The sequence below is a fragment of the Panthera onca genome, chromosome C1 (genome assembly GCF_046562875.1).
Source record: "Panthera onca isolate mPanOnc1 chromosome C1, mPanOnc1 haplotype 2, whole genome shotgun sequence".
NCBI classification, from domain to species: domain Eukaryota; kingdom Metazoa; phylum Chordata; class Mammalia; order Carnivora; family Felidae; genus Panthera; species Panthera onca.
In genome coordinates this window covers 14,618,703-14,638,172 of record NC_138346.1, presented here as the reverse complement: position 1 = coordinate 14,638,172, position 19,470 = coordinate 14,618,703, and the positions used below count along the sequence as shown (strand labels likewise).

General features: G+C 46.4%; 1 protein-coding gene across 3 annotated transcripts in view; it reads right to left on the bottom strand.

Moving 5' to 3' along the window:
- Positions 1-4,088: 4,088 nt before the first annotated feature.
- The window catches only part of SERPINE2 (serpin family E member 2), a 61,708-nt gene continuing 46,326 nt past the window's right edge, over positions 4,089-19,470 (bottom strand). For all 3 annotated transcript variants that reach the window (XM_060623899.3, XM_060623898.3, XM_078450843.2), the window contains exons 5-9: positions 12,468-12,666; positions 10,732-10,832; positions 8,762-8,848; positions 6,113-6,196; positions 4,089-4,728 (exon numbers count right to left, since the gene is read on the bottom strand). In XM_060623899.3, coding sequence (XP_060479882.1) covers positions 4,691-4,728; positions 6,113-6,196; positions 8,762-8,848; positions 10,732-10,832; positions 12,468-12,666 — 509 coding nt within the window. In that variant the 3' untranslated portion in view covers positions 4,089-4,690. The remainder of the gene's footprint in view (positions 4,729-6,112; positions 6,197-8,761; positions 8,849-10,731; positions 10,833-12,467; positions 12,667-19,470) is intronic.

Sequence of the window (19,470 nt, the reverse complement as noted above, 5' to 3'; positions counted from 1 at the left end):
CTTGCAAACCAGGAACAATTTTTTTTTTTCCAGGAGAAAATTCACACAATCAAAAATTGTAATCACGAGCGCACGTGCTCCTGAAAAAAAGACAGCCATTTCGACGTTGGGAGTGTCTGTGCTTTTCCGCTAACACGCATTCGTTCTTGTTCAGGTATCCGGCTGCTGGTTAGGGCTCGCTCGTAACAGTTCTAAGAAAAATTTCTGGAAGGAGAGCAACTGAGAAGATTAAAAACATTAACCTATTCCCCCTTCAATTGAGGAAGAACTCCATTATTTGTTTGCAGGATACCTTTTTACCACATCTGTTGTACATTAAAATTGCAGGATGAACTAATGAGTTTGTTCTAATGAGTTTTGCAGAAGAGATGAGTCATGAGATCATTGACCTGCTACAAGAAGAATCTCTCTAACCGGAGAAATTGCCTGACTTCCTGAAGATACTTCCTCTACGCAAGTTATTGATCAGTGTCTCCCCAGCAAGACAACGTATCAGTCAGGGCCACAGAGATTTATCAGTAGGCAATATAGTTAATAAGACAAATACAGTAATAAAAAAATTCGCAGCTCATCCTCAGATTAACTAACCTGACAACGATGTCCGTGGGGCTTCTGACAACCTGCCTCTAAGACTCCGTTGTGGGTGCTGGGATTGCTTCCTTGTCTACGAAGGACGAGCACAAAGTGTTGCCACTCTACGCTTGGTGGCTGGGGTTAGAAACTTCAGATGAAGGACGGATAGCACTGAGAAATGTAAAAACTCACTTCTGTTTTGTTCCCTCGCATTCAATAATTCATCTGCAAACACTAATAATGTACCTGTGACCATATAAAACAGTGATTTCTTATTTTGCAAACTTCTCCCTTGAATCACAACTGCACCATTTTTCTTCAAGATTTGGGAGAGGGTCAAAGGGGCGGTTGGGGAATCTCAGAAGAAATAGGACTTTAGAGCCAGTGGTGTCCTCCACTCTTGGGTGGCTGGACGTGGACTCTCGGTAGGACACAGGGTCTTCCAGCATTCACGGGAGGCCAAGGACACAGAAGTCATCCCCCCAAGTAGTTAACTCCGTCTACGCCTCTCCCCGGGTCAGCCAACCCCAACCAGTCCTAGAAAGGCATTTGCTACTCTGCTGTGACACCCAGTCCCAAAGTGTGGGTGTCTTTCCCCACACCACCAACACTCTGACACTGGACGTCCTACAATTCAACTGAATTCTAACACCATCTACAGAGACAGAGTGTCACATCTCATGGCTTAAGGGCTCAGGCCCACAAGGCTGCCTCCCCACCCCCCAACTTCAGATGCCAATTCCTGCCCAGGTTGTCACCTGTGCTTCTGACTCAGTGGCTGTAAATCAGAGGTCCCCACGACTCCCTCACTGGATTCTATTAGCTTGCTAGAGCAACTCACTGAACTCAGAGAAACATGTTACTAGTGATCGCTGGTTTATAAGAGGATGTCAGTCAGGAACAGCCAGGTGGAAGAGATACATAGGGCAAGGTCTGGGGCAGGGCGAGGAGCTCCTGTGCCTTCTCCAGTGCTCCACTCTGGCAAATCTCCAAGGGCGCATTAACCCAGAAGCTCTCTCAACCTGTCCTTTGGATTTTTCCGGAGGCTTCATTACAAAGACACATTTAATTAAATCATTTGGCCATTGGCCATTTGATTCAACCTCCAGCCCTTCTCCCCTCCCCAGAGGCCATTGGGGTGGGACTGAAAGTGTCAGCCCTCCCATCTGTTTGGGTCTCCTAGCAACCAGCCTTCATCCTGCAGCCCTCAAGGCTCCCAGGTGTCTCTATACCTCGGCCAACCCACCTGATCTAGTCCTGGCTGGCAGTCCAGATTCCTGAAGGTCTGCCTTCTGTGGAAATACACACTTTGTGTAGGTTAGGGCTTAGAATTAGCTAGATGCCTTGTAACCCCAAGAGCTCCCTCCCAGGACCCAGGCCCTCTGGGTGCTTTCCTAGTTTGGCCCAAAGTTACCTTATTAACATAGCAAAAGACACCTTTGTAGCTTTCTATCACTTTGTAAATTGCAAGGGTTTGGAAGTTCTGTGCCAGAAATGGGCATGAAAACCAAATACACATCTCTTAGGATAAATCACAATATCACAGCAAACGTGATCTTTTGTGACAGGTCTGCAATTTTTTGTGGCAATCTCCCTATCTTAAATTTATTCCAGTTTTCGTCAAATAAAGGAGTTTTCATAAATTTTATCTTTTTGAAGACAGGGCCTATAGACTCATTGACTGAAGTGTATCAAAAGATACAAGTTGATTTATAGAAAAGTAATAACTTGAGAAGAACTTTTTCCCCAGTCCAGAGATTATAAACCAGTTCTAGAGGCTGCTAGAGTCAGAAACTGGGTGCTGACTGGTGAGAAAGGGCTAATGATGAGTAAGCTGGTAAAACCAAGTGAAAAAGAGAGAAGAAATATTGTCTAGGAACCTTGACATTATGACTTTTCCATGAGATTTTCCCAAGTTCTGTATCATAAATTTGAAACTTTACCATCTCATACACTGAAGAGGCATTCAGAAATGGGACTGGATACTTTGAAATTGAATATGCCCAGTGAAATGTGACCAATTTCTATTTTGGGGGAGCAGCCTATCTGTAACACCTAACAGGGCCACTCCACCAGCCAGTATTCGGAAAGCAAACTCTCCCGGTCCTTTCTGGAACGAGTACTCCTGGACCCAAGAGCCAGGGATCCAGTCTGGGTCCTGCAGCTACTTTTATACTTCTCTTGTGGACTAATGTCCACCCGGTCCTGTTTGTGTATCTTGTAAGTACAGTTGCACCAATGAGGAACTTGACCTAGTAGGAGTCACGCTCTCCCTTCCACGATGGCTTATCAGGGAGAGGACACATTTATCTCTGTACCCCTTAGTACCTCGCACCCAGGAGGTGCCCAAATGAATAAATGGAGTGTATGTAACTCTTGGATTTCTGCTAAAACTATTCCTATCTTCAACTACTCAAAATAGCGTAACAGAACGGGACGAGGAAACTGGAGAAGTAAAACGGGCTCTCAAAGGCATTAACCACACTAGCATGTTTGCTAGGGTACAAGTAATCTGTGTCAACAGTTCAAAATAAATTTACTCTTAAATAAGGAAAGCAGTCCCCCCACCCTTTCCTTCCTCTCTTGGCTAACCAAAATATCCATACTTAAAGTACTTAAATAGTTGCAAACAGCAAAGCTCAGCCGACGTGACAAATAAGAGTGACAAATTGTTGGAGTGCTGAATGTGCGGTTTTGATGCATAAAGAATGATGATGGGCACCTGGGTGGCTCAGTCTGTTGAGCATCTGACTCTTGCTCTTGGCTCAGGTCACGATCTCGAGATCAAGCCCCGCGTTGGGCTCCGCGCTGGGTGTGGAGCCCGTTCAAGGTTCTCTCTTTCTCTCTCTCTCTCTCTCAAAAGAGAGATGAGTAGAGCTCACGGGTTTAAAAAAAAAAAAGGAAAAAATGTTTTTAAGTCTAGATACATATTTTAAACCATTCTGATTTTAGAAACGTGATGAGTTCTCCAAAAACAAAAGACAAAAATACATCTTGCCATTTTAGAAAACAGACCCTCCAGCCCATCACCAGAAGTGAAACATGCACCCCTCACTCAGTTCCCAAGGATGTCGGCACCGGGCGTCTTCTTTGCACACTTGCTACAAAACCAGTCTTTACCTTGAACGCTGGGGACACGCCCCCGAGGGAGCCAGCACTGAGACCAGGGCTGGGACTGCCTTCATACTTACTCCCCTGCGGGGACTCAGGCGCGGACGGGTAGTGAAGCAGGGAACAGTGTCTGGCGTTAGAGGAAAGGAGTAGGAGAAGGCCAGGGGCTTTGGTTTTCTGCCGTTTGCCTGAGTGCAAAGGTTTAGAAGAGGTTTAAGTACTTTTAAAAGGCTCTGTTTCTTTTGTTGTATTTTCAATAACAGAGAAACGGCATTTTTTTTTTTTTTTTACTACTCATAACACTTTATTTTTACTTTGTACAAAATACAAAAATGCAAATCCAGAGAGTACAGACCAGTAGTGACAGGCACACTGCACAAGAGCAAACCTTGTCTAGCAAGACGTTAGTTTTTTAAACTTTATTTTAGTGAATACATGCATTATATAAAACAACAACAACAACAACAACAACAACACAAAGAGGCTAGAGATTTCACTATTTCTACCCCCAAAATAATGCTTACTATCAAGACTTTGGATGGGACCAAAACAAAAGAATTAAAAAGGCCGATAATATATATATTTTTTCATAAAAAAGTAAAAGCCACCATAAAATGTGTTGTGGGTTTCTTTTCCCCCATCACACTGATTACATTTCTTCTGAAATGCCACACGTGTAAACAAAACAAAACTCCTGAACTGGACAGTAAATACTCGGGAGGGTTAGCCTAGGTACCTGCTCAGTAGTTTAAAGCGTTTTTTAGACATTTTGAAGCCTTTCTATTCATTTGTCAGTACAGTGTTCCAGCCATCCTGCCCCTTTTTCCCTTTGATATATATCCCGGGACAAAAATGCTTGCATCATTGAGTCTCTGTTCCTAAGAACTAGTTTTGAAAAAGGAAGAAATGTACAAAAATATTTAACAGAACTATGAAAGATGTAGGAAAGGAGTTTTCTTCGTCACAAAGTAGTCTTTGCTTTTGCATGGTTTCTTCTGTATACTCTTCACGGTTGGTTTATCTGCCCCATGAATAAGACAGCACCTATAGAATTAAGAGGAAACAGAGCGTGACTCTATAAAAACCATTTCATACAATAAGATAGAAGGCGTGTAAAATAAGGGATAGTCCCTAGAGCTGTCCAACACAACTTTCTGCAGTGATGGAAATGGTCTATAGTTTCACTGTCCGATATGGTAGCTACTAGTCACAGTGGCTATTGAGCCCTTGAAATATGGCTTAGCTAAGAAACTGAATTTTAATCTATGTTTCTTTTTTTTATACATTTTTGAGAGAGACAGAGACAGAGCATGAGCAGGGGAGGGGCAGACAGAGAGGAAGACACAGGATCCAAAGCAGGCTCCAGGCTCTGAGTTGTCAGCACAGAGCCCGATGCAGGGCTCGAACCCATGAACAGGAGATCATGACCTAAGCCAAAGTCAGACGCCCAACCAACTGAGCCACCCAGATGCCCCTAAAAGATAATTCATTTTAATTAATTAAAAGTTAAATAGCCACGTGTGGCTAGAGGCTCCCATATTGGACTTTGGTTCAGGAGAACACTAATTATGACATTAAAGATGCACTGAGACAAAAGGATAAGGAACTATCTTGTGTTACTGATTAAAAAAGGGGTAAATGCTGAAATGTACTTGTTTCTACTCTGAACGAACATGAAGCCAACCTCTCCACAAAGATAATCTTTTTTTTTAAAGCTTGAGAGAGAGAGAGAGAGAAAGAGAGGAGAAAGGGAGAAAGCACAAGTTGGGGAGGGGCAGAGAGAGAGGGCAAGAAAGAATCCCAAGTAGGCTCCACACAGAGCCTATGCAGAGACCAATGTGGGGCTTGAACTCAGAAACTGTGAGATCATGCCCTGAGTCGAAATTGAGTCAGACGCTTAACCAGCTGAGCCACCCGGGTGCCCCCTTTACTTAATCCTCATAATTGTACTAAGAGGTAAGCACTATTGTTACCCACAGTTTCAAGACAAAAGCTAAAGCACAGAGCCAACTCTGAGCCTGTGACTTACAAAGCCAAGATTTATCGAATTAACAATCCTCAGGCCGGAACAACAGAGAGGGCTCACAGAGGTTGACGACGTGTGGTTTCTTATAAAACCGAACTACTACATTTATCAGAATATGGACCAAAAAATCAAAAGACATCAGAAACCCCCAAAAGGGCTGCAGAGCTCTATGTTAAAAACAAACCAACCAACGAATCTAAAATCAGCCTTCACAAGATTCCATCACACTCTGTAAACACGGCCTGGATTTTCTTATCTCTTTAAGGTGGGCGGTTCTATTCTTCAGTGTTTGCATAACACAAGGGAGTGGAATTAGAGCAGCAAGGTTGGATTTCACTAGGATTCTGGGGACCGTTCTGAATTTTAACAGCCAGTGAGCAACAGAAGGGAAGAATCACTTACCTGTGGGATTATGTCGGATGAAAAATAGAAAGGGTCTGTCTACTATGAACCAGGGAGGTGACGACCTTGCAATTAGAATCGCAGCTACGGGAAGAGAGAGAAAATGTGTTACACCCAGCGTGAGGCCAGCAGGGCAGCAGGCTGGCTGGATCTTCCATGCTGGAGTTCGGGGACACAATTCCCGTCCCTTGGGCTGGCCAGGTTAGGACAGGCCCAACGGTCACCATTTACGGAACACCTACCGTGGCCCAGGCCCTTTACACTTGGGTGTCTCATTCAGTCTACACAAGTACCATCGTCCTTAACAAATGTACTTACTCCGTAGGCTTTTTACGAGGATTAAGTGGCATAAAGACCATTATAAGCTCTTAGAACAGTGCCTGCCACTGAACGACACCTAATGCATATTGACTGTTATTATTAGCTGCTTTGTATTCATACCATCTGCCTTGCTGATGAAGGCCACTGGTCCTCTTAGCTCAGCCAAATCCCTTCTGTACACCCAGGCCCAGCTTAGCGTTCGACGGTTTTGTCTGTGACTTTTCCTTCGGCAGTTCTCCTTTGCGTGGTAACGGAGACCACTCACTCATCTGGGACCTGCGACCTCGTGTTGCTGTTCAACCCGTCGGGTGTAGACGCTGGACTTAGACAGCAAACCGTTTTAGGCCCAGAGTCCCAGTCATGCTTACTCTGCCAAACTTACCCATGGCGGCTTCAGTTTTTTTGTTTTTTAATGTTTACTTGTTTATTTTCAGAGAGAGAGCGAGTGCAGTGTGACGGGGGGAGGGACAGAGCAGGGGAGAGAGAGAATCCCGAGCGGGCTCCACACTGTCGGCGCAGAGCCTGATGTGGGGCTTGATCTCACGAACCGAGCTGAGATCTAGAGCTGGACGCTTAACTGACTGAGCCACCCAGGTGCCCCGTGGCCTGGGTTTAATAAGCTTGTCTCAAGGCCTCGCAGGAGGGCAGGTGCCGGGCATCACGGCACTGCTTTTTCCGCGATGGCCCGGTTCCCTTCCTCAAACCCCACAAAGCGCTAATGGCTTGGGCTTAATGTCACAAAGGAAACATTTCCACTTATGTTGGGGAAAATCCCCCAACCCAGGGTGACTGAAAAGCAGTCAACGGTTAGCCGGTTAGCAGGTCTTCTGGACTGAACCGTATCCCCTCGAAATCCATATGTTGAAGCCCTAACTCCCAAGGTATTGAAATCTGAATGAGGTCATGAAGGCGGGGCCCAAGTCCAATGGCGCTGGTGTCCTCATAAGAAGACAGGGAGACAGGAGGGATGTGCGTGTAAGATAAAAGGCCACGTGAGGACACAGGCAGAAAGCAGCCCTTGACCTTGGGCTTCCGGCCTCCAGAACTGTCAGACATAAACTTCTGCTGCTTAAGCCCCCCCAGTCTGTGGCCCCTTGCTATAGCAGCCCTGCTGACCGACCCAGCAGGGCTGGCCTCCTGGGCGTGTGACCGGGCCAGTCACACTCGCGAGAACCCCACACTCGGGTCAGGGCTCTGCTGCCCCGTCTTGAAATTCTTAGTACGTTTTCAGTAAGGGCTCCATATTCACATTTTGCACGGGGCCGTGCAAATTAACGTAGCCAGTCCTGATAGTTACGCTAATTGGCAAAACTGGCCAATAACGGGCAGCATTCGGTTCTCACTTATCATCACCCAGAAGAGACAAAAGGCATCTTGAGAATTCTAAGTGCTGTTATTCTAGGTCTTTGTTTTTAATGCTATTTTAAAGGATTACAAATTAAGTGTTTATCCTAGAAAGGCCATAAAGTGTCTATTCGGAGCATAAACGGTACCTTTTAACGACCAGAAATATGTGACCCAGTTACAAGCCTACTAGGATATTCACTTTACGAGTTTGCAGAGTTTGGCCAGATCTGTTTACCCCATCTCAGATGGATAATGAGGGGGTACAGAAACCAACCTAAGATCGCTCTATTTTCTCCTTCATCATATAAACCATGAGGAGAAAGCAGATGTGGATGTTCTAATTATCAGAGGAGGCTGCACAGCCGTCCTGGGAATTCAACAGCTGCCTGATAATTCTTCACTTTGTCCTGGATCCACTTGGCTGCCTATTTCCCATGGCGAGTGGCTATTATTTTATGTTTCAATATGATGATTGGGTTTTCCTGCCAAGAAGAAGCCAGCATCTGCTTTAAGCTTCCCGAGGGCAGGGGTCGGCAAACCATTGTCCCCAGGCCAGGTCTGAGGAGTCGGATCCTGCCTTTATAAATACATAAAGCTTTACGGGAACACAGCCGCGCCCATGGGCTTGTATCCTCTGTCCTGCCTTCACACCACAATGGCAGCGTTGAGAAGTTGTGGGGGAGACAGGACCGCCCGCGAGGCAGAAAACACACACTACCTAGCTCTTTACCGAAAAAGCTTGTGGACTCTTGTCCCGGAGGAACTGCTTGCACCGAAGGGCTTTCCTTTACGAAACAGACTCTGAGCTTTGAGGGTGCAGGTCCTTAACCTGTCTAAATTCACCACTGTCACCTGGGGGGCAACCCACGGTGCCCGGATGAAAACGGGGTTTGCTCCGTATCTGCTCCGTTGATGGGCGGACCGCAGCACGCTCCCTCCCCCTGCACCCCAGCCGGTCCTGGCTCACGACCCAGTTCTTACTTGTTGCTGCCGAAGCTTTCGTTCCGTCTTCACTGACTTCAATTTTTGCTTTTTGCAAGATTTGAGAGACGTGAAGGTTTTCTGACCCTGTTTCCGGAAAATGAAACAAAAACAGCATTTATTTGATATGCGGGCCACCGGTTTGGCTGCGGAAGCGACTTCAAATCCATGGCAACTTCCAGTTCTTAAAAGGTGTCAGGAGAAGTGACCTCTTCCGGTCTGGTGACTGGAGGTTGTGGGATGACTATCGACCTGCAGTGAGTTTCAATCTCTGCCAAGCGAACTGTGGTTTCGCTTCGGAGGAGGGACTCCCCTTCCCTGGATGTGTTAGCGCCTCTGTCAATTCAACTCTGATCGCTAAGGATTGTGTAAAACATAAATAAATAAAAAGAGCAGAGCTTTAAAAAAGGAAGTCCAGTTTTCCAGAAGAAACGAGGCAACAATATTATTTTTCAGTACAGAACGTCAGATCCAGGGAAGATTGCAGAGGGGATTTACAGATGGGGAAACTGAGGCCCAGAGTGTTAAGAAATCTGTCCTCAAGTCTTACGGCTGGTTACTGGCAGAGTAAGTGCTCGCTCTTCACCACAAAAGCCACTCATCTCATGGCCATATCAGTGAGAAGAGTGTGGAGGGTAAGAAGGGTTTGGAACCCGACTCAGAACTGCAACTGTGCCTCTAGAACCTTCTAGTGAATTAACTTTCCTTCTCAGCAGATTCCTATCGCTCCAGCGATACCCACTGGCCGTAGCATTCGAGGAGAACACGGACGGAAGTTAATGCTAGCCTTGGCGGGACATGGGTCTGGATGCAAAGGGAAAAAGTGCTTTCTGTGTCCCCTGGTTTTCACCTGCACGGATGCTGGGCTCTAATATGGCCGATGGGGAATGAGAGGGGGACATCTGCAGGGCGCATGTCACCTGCGAGTTAAACATCACACCTCAGGGGAACTTCAGGCACCTGGTCCTCCTTCGAGCACCCGCAAACTCCCATGGCCACTATGTGGTACGTAGACCACAGAAGAGAACCCCGAAGGGGAAAACAATGAAACAAGGCTAACTTCACTGGGCTGAGGAATCCTGTTAAAATGATTCTGATTCAGGAGCTCTGGGTGAGACCCAAGATTGTGCCCTTGAAACGAGCTCCCAGGTGATGCTCATGCTGCTGGACTGGGGGCCAGAGTCCGGATGCCCGAGGACAAAAGAGCGTCAAAATATCCCTGTGGCTGCAAGTTCGCCAGGGACACAGTGTGGATGGAGCCCTAGGACGGGTACACAGGTGCTCGCCTGCAGGCCATCGAGATTGGTAATGAGCTTGTCGAGGGGGAAAACAGAAAAGGAGTACAAATAATGTTTAAGCCGTGACTTTTCTCTGGAAGGAGGCTGCTGTGCTCCAAATTAAAAAGACCAAGAACCGACTATTGAATATCACTCTGGGAAAAGGTGCATATATTGGCAAACGAGGTGATACGACACCAGCTGTGTCCTAGATGCTCTGGCAAAGAAAGCTTCTCATCAGACCCTTTGAATTCACATGATCTCGGATTAATGGGCATTAACACACCTGGATATGGTGCATGCCTGTTATTGTTTGATGGAAGCAAGTATCTGAGAGTTCAAAAACCTTGATTTTTGCAAACACCGGGGAATCGTTTGCATTTGGAAGAGAAAGACTACTATCTAACTAAGTGCTAAATTTTTAAGTAATGAAGACAATACACGAAGTGCTTGTTTAACGGTGTCAACTCACTCGGGCTTCACCTGAAACGTGCACGTGAAACGTGGGGACAGGTGATTTATGCTGATCTAAGTGACGGAGGATGAACAGCATCATTTGGTGACAAATCAGACTAAACCTGGGAGGGTTTCAGGGCAACACACTCCTAATTTTGACCTTTTCTTTCTGAACGAATCAGAGACCCAGTTTGTAACAGTCTTCAAGTTTCAGAATGGGGTTTAAATCGAACATACTTGTTATTTTCGAAAAATTTGCTTTTGATGGATCAAACATCTCGGTGATGCCGAGCACTTTCAGCGGCTCCTTCAGATCTGTTTGTGCTACTGCCGTGAACCTAGCAGGAAAGGAGAAAATAGGGGGAAATCTTTATACCGTAAATGACGTAAGAGGGTAGAACCCGTGCCGGTGGGGAGACGTTGACAAAGCGATTCCTTTGTAAGTATGCTCTGAACACCAGTCTAAGCTGTGTCTGAAGTTGTACTTCCAAGATTTAAGTTAGAGGACAAGTCATCTCTTGAGCACTTTGCTAGCAAAATGAGGACACAGTGACAGAAAAGGGGGTGGTCACCCCCTCGTGTGCGACGGGCTTCCCCATTCCGGTACCTAGGCAGATCTGCTGAAGCACCCTCCCTTATGCTGATGGGGGGGGGTATCTGGAATACCCCCCCGAATATCTCCACTTTTCCCCCATTGCCAACCGAAGAGCCATCATCATGGCTGCTGTAAGAACCACCGTCCTTAGCGGGATTGGTCAAAAGAGAGGAGACACATTCCTGCTCACTCTTGTTGAGATTATGAAAGCATCTTACCGTTAAGACTGGAACAAACATTAGGAATAGGTGAGAACGTATGCTACGGGTGTTGGGGCGTAACCTTGGGTTTCTTGGATACTTGCGACCTATCTGGCCTTCCAGCCGTACATATGTAAATGTCAGTTAGTACACCTATCGTCAGAGGATGTTTTACCAGGTTTTATCCCATCTGGGGGAAGAGCAAAGGGTAGGTGGGCAGATGGACTCTAATGATAATTTACCATTATCGTTGTGCTTTACCTATTACGTCATTCTGTAATGTACACTTACCATCTTATTCATTTACATCAAGCACTGCCGACATGAAGGCTCATTTCACACACGTACACACACACACACACACGCACACACACTCCTGGGAGGATGGCTAATACTTACTATGAATGGGATTCTCTGATTACTTAACTCAGTGACTAGAGAAGTAAAAGCTTTTAGAACTGGAAGGTAGCTTTACCACCCCGAGACGTGGGTGCTTAAAAGCCCTGGACACTGGTGGCACAATCACAATCAGGGGACGTTCGCTGCCTCTTTCATGGGTCTGGGTAAAGCATTCTCGGAGCGACAGAAATTCAGGATTTGGGCAGAATTTAGGATGACTCTTCCCTTGGTTTCAAGTCATAACAGTTCAAATTCCACCAATATTACACTTTCAGGGTATAGTAATAAAAAAAACCTACCATAGATGTTAATATAAGAATTCTGCCTGAATGGTTTCAAAATATTCCCTTACCACCTAGCTTTCGGACCTTGGCCTTCAGAAGCTTCTAGCTAAAACTTAAGAAGACTAACATGAAACTCCTCATCAAAACGCTACGAAACTTTACCGTGCCGTTATACACGTATTTTTCGGTCTTGGGGACAAAACTAAATATGTTAAAAGCTCTCAAAATGGCATAAGGAGCTTGAGGGAGGTCAGAGGTCAGGCTGCCTTCTTTTCTTCCCCACTGTCATTATCCTGCCGTATGAGAGGCACAGGGATTGGAAAAAAAAAAAAAAGAAGAAGAAGAAAGAAAAGCAAAAAGCTTCTCCAAAAGCAGACCCTTGTATTCTCTCCAGGCAATTTCTGCAAAATAAATCAGGCCTCACGACGCGCCATGTCTTAGCCCCACGTTGTCTAGCACCTGACGCAACCGCCACCAGGGACCGAGCGCTCTTACTTGGGCAAGATGACCTGCACCCTCTTGGGCACCATCGTGCTCATCCAGCTGTCTATGGTCTTGGTGCTGATGTGAGGGATGATGGCCGTCAGCGGGGTGGAGCTCTCCGTGGGCAGCGCGATCAGCATGCTGATGCTTTCCCCGTGGTAGGGCAGTTCGATGAAGTTGTACCATAAATCGTTGGGGGTGCTTGTAGACCCTAAAGAAATCAGAGGCAGGTTCAGTGCATCCCCTGATGACTTCTGAGAGGGGCAGGAGCGAGTGCTGATCACGTGGGTGGCCTCAGGGGGCAGAGAGTGGTTCAGTTTGGAAACTTCTCTTTTCCAAATATAGTTTCCTTAGAAAGACAAAGATAAGGACCGTTATTTCTTCTTTCTCCTGGTAAATAATTCTCTTTCTTCAGTTGAGATCTGTCTTAACAGAATGCCTTGGGGCGTCACCAAAAATTCTGTTGAGTGGAATTTAACTGGATCATGAGGTGCTTAGAATACAGTACTTTGCAAGAAGCTGACCCCTATCATGTGAGTAAGAGAATGAATTTGGGCTGCCTGAGAACGGTTCTTTTGGCTGAGCCTACGTGAGCATGTGAAGAGGAAGGAGAAAGGGATGAACGGCTCCATTGTGTAGGAGCCACACCAACCACCCCAACCCAACCCAACCCACGCCAACCCCCAACCACCCCAACACATTTACAATCTACAGCGTGCCCCGAGGTAGGGCACGCAGTCCCATTTTACACCCGGGGGCTGCGCTTACAGAAATTGACTTGCCAAGGGACACGTGGGCTAAGTAAGCAGTGGAGCCCCAGGACTCAGGCTCAGTATGTCTCATGCCAACAATGACCTTTGTAGTTCACTAACGCGACTCCCTATTCACAATTCACCCATTCTGGTCATTGTCCTTACGGCTTTTCGGTACCTTATGGTATTTGTACTCACAAATAAAAGCCCGAGAACGATTTAGACCAGCGCTTCTCAAAATGTTGGTCTACAGAGCACCCATCCTGCGGGACGCTCAGTAGACAGATTCCACACGCCACCGAATCGATTCTTCCTACGGATTCATAATAGACGCCAGTACCGTAAAGGCTCCGAGTCATTCTGAAGGAAAGAAAGCTGTTTGGCTTTCCGCAGGTTTCCCAAGCGAATTTGATCCTAGAACCCTCTCATCTCATGTGAAATATTCAAAATATTCATCAACTGATCAGCACAACTGTGTGCGGACCGGCTGGAGCTGATGAAAGCACATTCACAGGGCACCCGGGAGGGGTCAGTCGGTTCAGCATCTGATTTCAGCTCAGGTCATGATCTCGTGGTGTGTGAGTTCAAGCCCTGTATCGGGCTCTGTGCTGTCAGCTGAGAGCCTGCTTGGGATTCTCTCTCTCTCTCTCTCTCTCTCTCTCTCTGCCCTGTCCTGCTTGCATGCTGTCAAAATAAATAAACTTGAAAAAGAAAAAAAAAGCTTTTAAAAAAGAAAGCGCACCCATGAAGGGTGCCAGCTGGAAGCCCAGCTCGGGGGTACATGGTCCAGAGAGGCCCCGGCCTCCCCGGGAAAGAATATTCCACACAGCATGCCATAGGATCCCGGGAAAACTTCCCATTAGGCATGTGATGCCAGTTATAAAAATTAACTAGGTGAACGGAAAGCCAGCATTTCTAGATTTCTGGCAGATTTCAGACATGTTTTACTAAACACTTCAGCCTTTTTAAGAACGCGGTGACCTTGGTGAGGCACTTAACCTCTGTGTGCCTCTCGGTATGGAGAACGGAGATACCACGGATATTCAAAGTGTGTACCTCACAGGGTCGCCGTGACGGTTAAATGAGGAAAAATATGTAAGGTGCTTGACAGGACGTGGTCTGTGGTGGGTGCCCACTGAACGCTGGCTCTCTCTACCTCCTCCCCCTTCTCTAAATGACCTAGAAGGACAACGTGTTTAAGAAAAAGAGAGGAAGCGAGCTTCTCTCATGATTTTCACTTGTCTTCTCTTTGGGGACGACCTCCGCCAGTCACTGCATGTGAGACAGGGATCTTGGATAAGCCAGTTCTCCACGGGTGGAGGTCGGGGGGCGGGGGGGCGAGAGGCACAGCCAACTTTCTTTGTCTTCGTTACATAACGAACACTTCTAGCCATAAAATACGATAAAGAATAGCAAAGTTCTTAGAATACGTGACATGACAGGATGACGTTTGAGTTTCTCCCTCTGGAAGAAAGCTGGGGGCAACTCGTGGAGCGCTCGGTACACCCGGTCCCCGTTCCGCTCCATTTGCCCGAGGGCCGTTCGGCAACCTTGTGCGGCCTGGCCGGCTGGGACAGGCAGGGACTGTCACTCAAGCCCGGTTCTGTCTGGGGAATGCCTGAGAATCAAAGAGGGGATTTTTTTCACTTTCCTTTTACCTTGTGTAATAAGATGGTCTGGGCAGAAACCAGAAAATCAATGGGAGAGTCAGGACAAACATCACTTCCTAATGAGCCTTTTAATCTTCAAAGACAAGAGGAGGCCCCTGCCTGGCAAAGCTGTTTGAGAAATTCTACGACTTGGGAAGCGGTTAGGAAGTGGTTGCTCCAGGGCATGAAATAAGGACCTGGAGGCAGCCGTTAAGCACTTCTAGACATGTTTACCGTCCTGATGGGAGGCAGCGGGGTCATGAATAATGAAAAGTGACGAGCCTGGGTGTTTTCGAGCCGGGAGACAGCTGCCACCTTCAGCAGTGAATCCGGTCGCCACCGAACACGTCATTAACTGATCAGTAATACGAATAACCACTAACCACTTTGTACCCAGTCGCGCACATCTGCCTGATGACTCATTTCTCCCTGGCCCCACTTCTGCTTCTGATCGCAGGCGCCGATGGCACAGCGTTGGCTCGGATGCCCCTGGCCATACCTCTTCCGTTCTTCTTTGCTCCGTGGCTTGAGGAGACAGGGGACAAAAATAACATCTTGCCTTCCACCTGATCAGTAAAAGACAGCTTTCTCAGCATCGGCCCACAGAGGACAAGGGCTGAGGTTAAGCGCACGAGACCTGGAGTTCTAGGACCTGGGTTCAGATCCTGACTCGGAGACACTAGCTCTGGGACTCGGGCAAGTGGCTTAACTCCCAAGTCTTAGTGTCTTTATCTGTAAAATGGGATAACAGTGCCTGGCTTGCAGAGTTGCTGGGAAAATTAGACGAGACAATACACACAGCACAGTGCTCAGCACAGAGGCTTGCACGTCGTAAAAACTTGCATCTGCTGATGGAAGCAGCTTCGCAAAGTACTTCTCGACCGTTCGGTCACCGTTCAGTCGAAACACAGCACTGGTCCACCAAGAGACATCACACCTGCTGCAGAGGACACAGCTCCAGGGCAGAGTGAATCAAGCAAGGAAGGGGTATTTGGGAGCCTTGCGTCACAGCAGGGAGCCTGTCATTGTCCCAGATACCTTTCCATTAAAATGTCTCGCCCAGGCTCTCCGTTCCTTAACATCTGGGAAGTCGACTGAGCGTTCTTTAATGGGGATGATACCGGAGTACATAAAAATGTGAATGGAGCAGTTTCATTCCTTCTAAACAGGAGGAAATAGATGAAAAAGGGAAGACAAGTCTTTTCTCTTGGATGAATAGGGATCAACAAATCCTTTAATGAGAGGTAACAGGCAAAGGACCAAGTATTAGAAACATGGAGAAGATTTAGAACATCCTGTCAGTGGTACTTTAGGGATGATCTAGATTTTCTGGAAAGGTCCCTAAAGTACTCTGATCCCTTCTTTAAATCCTACAAAAGGAGGAAGTAACTAGGCTCACTAAAACGTTAAGAACTCTTCTCGGCCTCTAAATTCAGAGGGAATATTTTAAATATTGAATATCAGGAAAACTTTATACATGAAAACCCATCCAGTTATCTTCTACTACAAGTAGCTTTATGGATTCCTGAGCTCTTGAGGAACCGTTTCAGCTACACTTCAGTCGAAACCGAAATGTACATTTGGAAACAACAAAAACACACCCACTGCACATAGTGGTCCATATTCTAGCTGAAATGCAAAGGGGGTTTGGGAAGAGCTGATGGGGAAGAAGGTGTGGTTTAAGCAAGTTAGGTGAGTACAGGTGCCATTTGTTGGGCTAAAGAAGACGGCAGGAGAACCAGATGGGTGAGGGCAATAATATAATTCATCTATGGAACTAAAACTTAATAGACAACCACGTAGAGAGGTAATGTGGGTAGGTAGGTATGAGTAGAAGCTGGAAATATACTGTGTGTATGTATGTATATATATATATATATATATATATATATATATATATATATATATATATATATATCTCCACACATATATACATATATATTTGGAAGTTTTTGTGGTCTTTTTTTTTTTTTCCAAAATAAAGTCTTTAATGTCTAAATTCATAATCGTAAAATCAAAAATTTGTAAGAACTTTTGACTCAGCAATTCCTATCCGAGGAAATTACCTTCACAAATTCTGACTCAGTTCTAAAGATTTAAGTACAAGAATGCTCACTGAGGTGTTTATTACAGGAAAAAAAAGTAAATGGCGACCCATAGGATATTATAATGAATTTATGCCATGGAATATTCTGCAGCTGATAAAAGGATCAAGTAAATCCACATGAATTCACATAGTTTTCCATGATTTACTGTCTAATGTATGAAGCATATTACAGTGTAATCCTCCATATGCAAAAAAGTTTCATAGACATATTTTGTATATGCATAGAAAAGGTCTCAAATAATACACCTACCACTTAATAGGGTTTTTTATGCTGGGAAATGGGATTATAGGAGAACATTTACTTTCTGCCTCATTATGTTTTATTTGTAGATTTTGCAATGAGCACAAAATATACTTCCTTTAAAAAAAGACTGCGAGGCCTTTTTTTTTTTTTTTTGACTTTTAAATTAGAAGAATTTCTATCCTCAAAGTGTTTACACTTTATGGGACATAGTCAGAAGGGTTTCCCCCTCCTAGTTTCCACCCCGTCTCCGTAATGTTACTAAATGAATCTTCTCAGAGATCTTGATGGCATCTTGTCGGGGGCAGGTCAGGAAGACAGAGGGTTGGAATGGCAACGCTTCCACAAGGTGACCGAGGCAGCTTGGTGAGGCCCAGCACACGTGTGACAGGTGGCTGCAGAGGTCGCGTGAGTGGGCAGGGAGGCCTCTGAGCTCACTGGTGGCCTGTCTCAGCCTCAACCGCCACGTGTGAGCGCTGGCCGGTCGTGCTGGCCAGACTGACGACAGGCAGAAAGTGGGTGACCAACTAAGCGGTCTGCGGTCGTGAAAACAAACACCAGCTGTGCTTTAATCAGATGCCACAAGACACAAGACAAATCTGCCCTGTCGTACTGCAAAAAGCCACCGTGCTGGCCAAGGAGGGAAACCAGGGCAACACAGGGCCATCCTTGTGCCGTGGCAGGGCCCAGGACAGGAGCCAGGTTCCAATCCCAGGTTCCTCCACAGCAGCCCCATCTTTGGCACAGGGAGCGGGGCAAGACGGATGGCAGCCGTTTTCCAGGGTTTGGTGTGAGGGAACGAGAACCGTGGAGAGAAGGCTGACTTCCACCTTCTGTCCTGAATTCAGGGCAGGTCAGTAAGGGTCCGACAGGAAGGAGGCAGGACACCAGGCTGGGTCACAGGAGCACTTCTAAAGCATGGGCAGAGTGCAGCGAAACCGCTAAGCACAGTCCCTTGTGCTACAAACAGTGGGGCACCATCACCAGCCGTAGGCTGGCAGGGGTGAGGGAAGCATGGTGACCCAGGGAGAAAGCCCCCCTGAGCACACCTGCTGACAGGAGCCGAGACCTCTCTTGAAGGGATGCAGGAGCCCCGGGGACCGCAGGGAGGGCCGGGAAGTCAAGGCCCCAAGTTGCCTCACCTGCGAGCTCCTCCCACAGCCAACTGGATGGGAGGCAAGGGAGCCCACACATGCAGCCTCCTGGAGGTGGGGGGGTGCTCGGGAAGGTGGAGGGAAGACAGCCAGCTCACCTTGGTTCGACAGCGTTCCAGTCTTTGACAGGAAAAGTACATTTACGCACTGCTTTCTGTAATGTGCACACGTGTGCTCTTAGACAAATCGGTTCTTAATGGAAAAGCTACTCGCATATGCAACTCCCTCTCTAGGAACCTACTATATACTCAAGAAAACACGTTACACTCCCGCAAACACAAACACAGTAGTGTTTCATAGGAATGTCTATAGGATCCTTGCGTTTTAACCTTTAACTACTGACATTTATTTTCCAGCAACAGAGATATACAGTAATTGAGGCCCTTCACTTTTTTTTTTTTTTAATTTATTTTGAGAGAGAGCAAGCGGGGTAGGGGCAGAGAGAGAGAGAGAGAGAGAGAGAGAGAGAGAGAGAGAGAGAGAATGAATCCTAAGCAGACTCCACACCGTCAACGCAGAGCCCAATGTGGGGCTCGATCTCACAAATCACAAGATCATGAACTAAGCAGAAACCAAGAGTCAGACGTTTAACTGACTGAGCCACCCAGGCCCCCCCTCTTTTTTTTTTTTTATTAGAACAGAGAATGTGTATAAAGATTGACCTAAAAGAAAATGGCTTTGCTTCAGAGAAGAGTTGGTAGCTATGTTAGTGTTCAGATGAAGTCTTCCTGGCAACACAAGCCTGGAGCAGGGAGGGCTGGGGGGCCGACAGGAAGGAGGGAATGACTTTTGGGAAAAAAGAGCCTTTTATTATTCTCAGTTGCTGAGCATGTTATCTTTCTGCAGGGCTTTCAAATACATATTATCTTTTTAAAAAAAAAAACACATTTGAGCGAATGCCAAAATTTTACCTAGAAGCTGAATGATAAGAAGGAAAGTGACTTTATTTATTGCCTTCTTCACCTAAGTCATTCCTTAATTTAGAGAATTACGCAGCTGGCACAATACTGAGCGGTGCCTGAAGCGAGCGTATGCAAAGGCGATACCTGGGGCCCGCATGTTCAGGTACGGATCGGAGGCATAAAGGCTAAGTTGCAGAGAAAAAAGATGAA